Source organism: Geospiza fortis, unplaced genomic scaffold (assembly GCF_000277835.1).
Source record: "Geospiza fortis unplaced genomic scaffold, GeoFor_1.0 scaffold422, whole genome shotgun sequence".
Lineage (NCBI taxonomy): Eukaryota > Metazoa > Chordata > Aves > Passeriformes > Thraupidae > Geospiza > Geospiza fortis.
The window spans coordinates 265,934-272,365 of record NW_005054545.1 but is presented as its reverse complement, the minus strand read 5'-3'; the positions used below and the strand labels follow the sequence as shown (position 1 = coordinate 272,365).

The 6,432-nt window shown below is 52.0% G+C and overlaps 1 protein-coding gene across 1 annotated transcript; it reads right to left on the bottom strand.

The window, feature by feature from the left end:
• Positions 1–412: 412 nt before the first annotated feature.
• Positions 413–6,428, bottom strand: DCLRE1B (DNA cross-link repair 1B; the record flags this gene model as incomplete). The annotated part of the gene is given in 4 exon segments (XM_005429383.3): positions 413–5,652; positions 5,655–5,834; positions 6,014–6,158; positions 6,270–6,428. Coding segments are annotated over 4 exon segments (1,299 nt in total), but the record flags the coding sequence as incomplete, so codon positions are not given.
• Positions 6,429–6,432: the final 4 nt, after the last annotated feature.

Here is a 6,432-nt window from a genome sequence, read left to right as displayed (position 1 = left end):
GAGCGGGCCGGGCTGGGGAACAGAACGGGACAGGGCCGGGAACCGAGCGGGCCGGGGAACAGAACGGGACAGGGCCGGGAACCGAGCGGGCCGGGCCGCGCTCCGCGTGTCAGAGCAAGGCCCAGGCTCTGCTCCGGGCCCAGCCATGGCACCAGAGTTACGGGCAGGAACTGATGCTCAGCAAGTTCCACCTGAACATGAGGAAGAACTTCTGTCCTGTGAGGGACCAGAGTGCCCTGGAGGGTGTGGAGTCTCCCTAACTGGAGCTATTCCAGACCCATCTGGACACAATCCCGTGCCATGTGCTCTGCGATGACCCTGCTGGCACAGGGACGTGGGACCGGGTCAGATGCTTCCAAGAAGGGATTTAGTGCAGTCAGGTCACCATCACCCACTCAAGAACTCCACAGCATTTTTTCCAGTGCCAATGTAACAAACTTTTATTTGCTTTCTTGCAAAAGTTGACAACATTTAAAAATAAAAATTACAAATAGTCTTACCAAAATTCAGACTGAGAGTAGGTTTAGATTACATATTGGGAAAACATTCTTTATTCAGAGGGTGGTAAGGCCTTGGCACAGATTCACAGAGAAGCCATGGCTGCCCCATTCCTGGAAGTGTCCAAGTCGAGGTTGGGCAGAGCTTGGAGCAACTTGGTGTAGTGGAAGTTGTCTCTGCCCGCAGCAGGGTTTGGAACTTGATCTTTAAGGTCCCTTCCATCCTCACCCATTCCGTGATTCTATGAAAACCTCAGAAACTCTCACAGCTTCCTGTTTACATGAACACAGCACAACAAGTGTGAACCCCCTCCAGCCAAACGCTGTCCAGGAGCTCTGTACCCTGAGACAGGGACGTCGCAGTGCTGCAGGGAGGTCGCAGTCCTCTGGGCAGGATTCTCTGCAGGCTCACATGGAACACGATCCTCACCCTCCCCAGATGTGCCCAGGAAGTCCCAGCCTCCCCGAGCCACAGCCAAGAGGCTCCTGGTCAAGGTCTGTCCCAAAGGTTTTATTGCACAACCCGTGGCTGCCTGTGCCTCAGGCTGGGCTTTGGCCAAGGGCAAAGCCACAGCCTGAAAAACTTCAGCACGGCAGTGGCTGTGGCAAAACATCCCAAATTCAGCAGAAGGAATCACAAACACACACACAACATCCACAGGAGCTCACCTCACGTGATTATCAAAGTGATTCAACCTTTTCAACGTGTTCTAGTATCTTTTCAGAGGACTCCATTAAGAAAAAAACAAACACAAATATTTTAGGCTTTGGAGTAAGTCCAAAGTGACACCACACCATAGAGGTAATTATGTAAACTCATTCATTTTCTGGTGAAGGAAAGCTTTCACCATTGCAGTTTTTTTAATCTAGGAAAGAAGGCCCTGTGCTCCAGGAACAGAGAGCAGCTCTGCGGCAAGGAAGGAGAAGTTGTTGGAAGTGCTTTGGCCTTGTAATTGGGGAAGCAGAGTCAGAAACCCAACCCAGCATTGCTCTGGGGTGTTCCCTGCAAGGTGACATTACACACTTGTCTCTGTGGAGCACAGGAGCAAGGCAAGTTTTACCTCAGCCTCTCAACAACATAGAGAGCAATTTTCCCCTCTCCACAGCATCAACAGGGCACTCCTTCTGGCTTCCTACTGTTTTGAGAAGTTAGAGCCAACTGAGCTGTCCACAGTGCAGTGATTGACCCTCCCCAGGCAGCTCTGCTCCAGAACCTGCCCTCACAACACGCCAGCATTTGATCATAGCTTGGTAAAACAGCACTGAAAACTTGCCAAGGGGAACTCAGCTCGTTCCTGTTCCTCTGCAAGGCCTTGGCTGAGCTGTTTCCCCCCACTGGGGCTTGGTTCCCAACTGTGGAGCAGAGATAAGCAGCTGGAGCATGCTCTGTGTGTATAGATTTGGGAGGACTTTGCTCAGAGCACATTCTGTTCCCTGCCAGGATAACTGAAGGTTCCGAGCATGCAGCCCTCAGATCCCCTCAGCTGCTGGGCTGCAGCTTCTCCCAGTCACTGCTTTGACCAAAACACACCTGTGGGCAGCACTGCAGGTGAGCTGGGAGCAGCAGGCTCAGAGCCTGCTCCCCATGACACTCAGCTGCTAACCTGGGAGCCAGGAAAACAGGGAAATCCTGGAGACAAGTGTAAGGCACAACAAGGCCTGTAAGAGCCAAATATTTACTGCCAGAAGACTTCATGAAATCTTTTAGGTCGGAAAATTAATTTAAGATCACAGAATCCAACCATTAACCCAGCATTGCCAGGTCCATCACTAAATCCATCTTCAGGGGAAGCTGAAGGATGCCCAGAAGCCCTAACAGTCAGCAATTCCAATTTTCCCCACAAGGCCCCATTTTATTTTCCAGCATTTTAGGACAGCACACGAAAGTACTATTTAAACACCTAACAGGGAAGAAATGTTTGGCACAAAAATGCCTTGTGCACCTGCTGTGCTGAGGCAAAGATCTCCAACAAACTGTTGGCCAAGTCCCTTCTGCTTCTATTGCCTCTTAAAGCCAGAGAGATTTTAGGTTTCCTTGGCTCAGCATGATGGATAATGCCCTCCTCAAGTGGCAGGAATTACCTTTTCAGCTCTAGAAAGTGAAGCCAGCAATTTATTCTGCAGCTTTAACTGAGCACGTAGAAAGGGGATGCAGATCCCCAGACTCTGAAGTCTGCAATGTTCACTTGTTTGTGCAATATTAAAGCTCAGATCTGCCCCTGTAAAGAATTACCATTTACAACTCCTTTTTGCCCAGAGGCTGACCAGGAGGTTCTCCACCTCATTGACTTTAATAAATAGATGATAAGAATAAAAGAGGCAAGGCTGGATGCCACAAAACATCAAATCTCCCAGGTCATTTGCAATATGCCCAAGTGGAGCAGTGACTCAGAAGGTGAGCATTCCTCCCCAGCAGTGTAGAGGCTGCTCAAAGCAGGACCTGGAATTTGGGAGTTCTGGCAGTGCTTCACTCTCCTGCCTGTCAAATGAGTCACTTGAATTTCAATAATATTTAAATAACAGCCTGCATCTCCCAGGCAGCAGCAGCAGCCAGCACACTACAAGCACAGCACTGTCATTTCCATGTTACAAAACGTGCAGGTGTCTCCACTCACACCCACCTGACAGAGCTCTGCAGTTGAGTTTGATCAGGAAATAATCCACACAGAAAACTCCAAGCTGCAGGACACAGGGCCCATGGCAGGAGGCTCAAGCTGCCCCTTGCTGCCCTGTGTGCAGTTCACAGGGCACTGTTTGTCACTTCCAATGTCCCCATGGCAGCTGGCAGGCAGAGCCACAGCAGTCCCAGGGACAGGCACTCCTTATGTAACAGGGATAAATATTGCCATGCCTGGGAAAGCACAGGGTTGGCAGTCAGGATTCACGTTTGCCAAACAAACAGCTTTCCCAACATGCCCACTCTGGCTGTCAACACCCTCGCTGTTCTGGACAGCCCTGTTTGTGACTGCTGCATCCAGGGGCACCTCTGCTTTTCACAAGGCCTGGCTCTCCTCCAAGAGCAAACTTCCTTTTCTGTCTCAATTCAGGGAATTCAGCCCATCTAGCTGCCACTTGGAAAGGCCCTGTAGGACACTATGTTCAGAAAATTCTGAAACATTTTGCCTAGACAGCACCAAAAGGAGGATAAAGAGAGCTGAGGCACAAACTGGTTTGCTGTTCCAGGACAGTGTCCAGTGACCATTTCCAGTCCAGCTGCCCTGACCGTGTGAGGGGCCAATCTGAAACACTGGCAGTGCTGTTTGGCACAGTCAGCTGCAGTGGGTACCCAGTGGTTTGTCACACTACAGACACTTCCCAGCTGTGCCAGGCCGGGGCTCTGCAGCCAATCCAGAGTGGGAAAGTGCCCAACCTCCAACTAACAGAGCCAGTTCTGCTGTTCAGTCACAATCTTTGCAAACAATGCTGCTCAGACTAATCACTTCACACCACCAGGCAGATGTTTCATTATCTCCCATTCCATCTGCCACTGCAGGACAAGAGCAGGCAGAATGTGAAGGCAGAACACGGGCAGGTACCAGGAGTGCTTTGCAATCAAACAGAATTCAGAGGTGCAAGAAGTGCAGAGAATTTAGTGACACACTGCAAAGCCTACAACTCAAGAACCCAGACAATTCCCACTTTTTCTAGCCACAAACCTGATAAAGCACTACCAATTAGCATTGACATGGCACTTTCAGGAGAGCAGGAACCATCCAGCTGCAGTTGGCTGGCTGGATGCAAAAGCTGAAAGTATTAGTAGATTAACAGATAGAAAACAGATTATTGGATTTCAAGGCACTTCCTTTTCTAGATTTCTTTTAGCAGCATTTTTTAAAAGCACCTTAATAAAGAACATTTGTAATACACTTTTGAATTAGTTGCTCATAATTGGTGAGGTTTCACAGACTTACAGAAAGGAGAATCTTTGAGGCTCTCAGATTCCCCCCCTTGCTCCTTTAATCACATTCCAGCCATTAATTACTCAGCTGCAAACAGCTCACACCCTCTGCAGCTCTGCTTGAATCAACCTCTCAGTGACTTTTCTAAGAGGGGATAGGCAAGTCACTGCAGAAGGTGGACACAAGGCACACAGACAGTGGGACCACAGTGCCCAGCCTAGTGTGGGGACACAGCCGATGTAGAGATTAAAAAAAAAAAAAGTAAGTTTTTAAGAAGTACCATCCACAAACTGCCTCTAGTTTCCTCTTTGTCCTCTATAAAGACATAAAGAAAGTAGAGCCCCAGAGCTGAGCTCCTCTCTCCTAATGGGAAACCTGTGCATGAAGCAGAATGAAACACTGCTACCTGCTGCACTAGCACCAGCAACGTCACACAATTTTTCAGGGCGTGTCTTTCTTCCAAAGAAAGTCTTCTACCAGCTGATCAAACTTCTGGGAGGAAAACTGCTTTAGGACGTGTAAGGGAGCGAGTAAATACTGCTCTGCAAGGTGCTCACTGGAAACAGCTGCTGCTCCTGCTGCTCCCAGCTGTTCCCTACTCAGCTCTTCCTTCTCACCCCTGTGAGAAGTGCAGCGTTCTTTTGAGCAGAGAGCTGGCTCACAGTAGTGCTGAGGAACCTTAACATCTGTAAACACTTCAGGTTTCTCTGTATTTTTTTCTGGGGAGTCGTAAACAACCCCTCGGGGCACAGAACTCCCCAGGGCTCTTTTCCAGAGACTTGTGGGTTTCTGTCCCCTCCTTCGGCTTTGCTGCTGTCCAGACTCTTGCACAGGCTTTGAGACTGTGAAGTCAGGAAGTACCTGGGGAGCAGAGCTCAGGTATTCCTGAAAGTAAACCTGGCACATGTCATCCTTCACAATGGGAATGATGGAGCAGGGTTTCAGCCACTTCACAAACTCTCGCAGCTCCTCAAAGGACGAGTGATCCGAGTAGGGGATGAGGTGGATGTTGGGGTGGGTGACTTTCACGGGCCTGCCCGTGGGGATGATGGCAATGGTGGGGTGCTGCGCGTTCCAGGCAACCAGCGTGTCCCAGCAGATCTCGGCGACGTCCACGGCGCGGATCCAGCCCGTGCCCTCCTCGGCAGTGAACACATCGGGCAGCTCCAGCAGCCGCATCTGCTCCAGGCTCCAGGGGCTCACCACCACCCACGTGCTGAACTCCAGCGCCAGCTCCACCAGCAGCGGCGGCCCTCACCGATGCCCACGTGGTGCTGCGGGTGGGCACGGATGAGGTGGGCAGCCTGGCGGGTGGCCAGCGCCCGCGAGGGCAGGGCCCGCTGCGGGTGGCAGTGCGTGTTGTCCAGGTACAGGCGGTCGATGTGGCGGCCCCTCAGCACCGGCTCACCCTGCATGGCACTCGTGTAGCGGAAATCTCCTGCAAGGACAGGGATGGCAGGGCAGGCCCAGAGAGGGTGCCAAGTTTCCCTCACAGAGGATATTTCTGTGCCATGTGCTCTGCGACAACCCTGCTTGAGCAAGGCATTGGGACCCACTGCGGTCCCTTCCAACCTAACCCATTCTGTGATTTTGTGATTGTAGGAACCTGCCCTGTACCTGTGTAGAGGATGGTGCCAAAAGTACCCTCAAAGAGAAACATAACGGAGCCAGGGCAGTGGTTGGAGTCGATCAGCGTCACCGTCACCTCACCCACGACATGGCTCTGCCCCACTTCCAGCGGCCGGATCCAGCACTTCGGCACCTGCAGAGGCCAAGGTGAGGGCAGGGCAGGGGCAGGGCAGATGACAAGGTTCGGGACAGGCATATGGGGATGCCCAGGCGATGAGGGCAGAGGCGGGCGGGACACACCTACCTGCAGGCGGTGATGCAGGAGGCGGGCGGTGAGCGGGGAGCAGTACAGCGGGCGGCTCCAGGTACTGGACAGCCCCACCGTGTGGTCCGAGTGCATGTGGGACAGGAAGAAGAGCCGGGCGCCGGCCGCCTTCCGCAGGCTCCAGAAGTCCACGGCGCTGGGG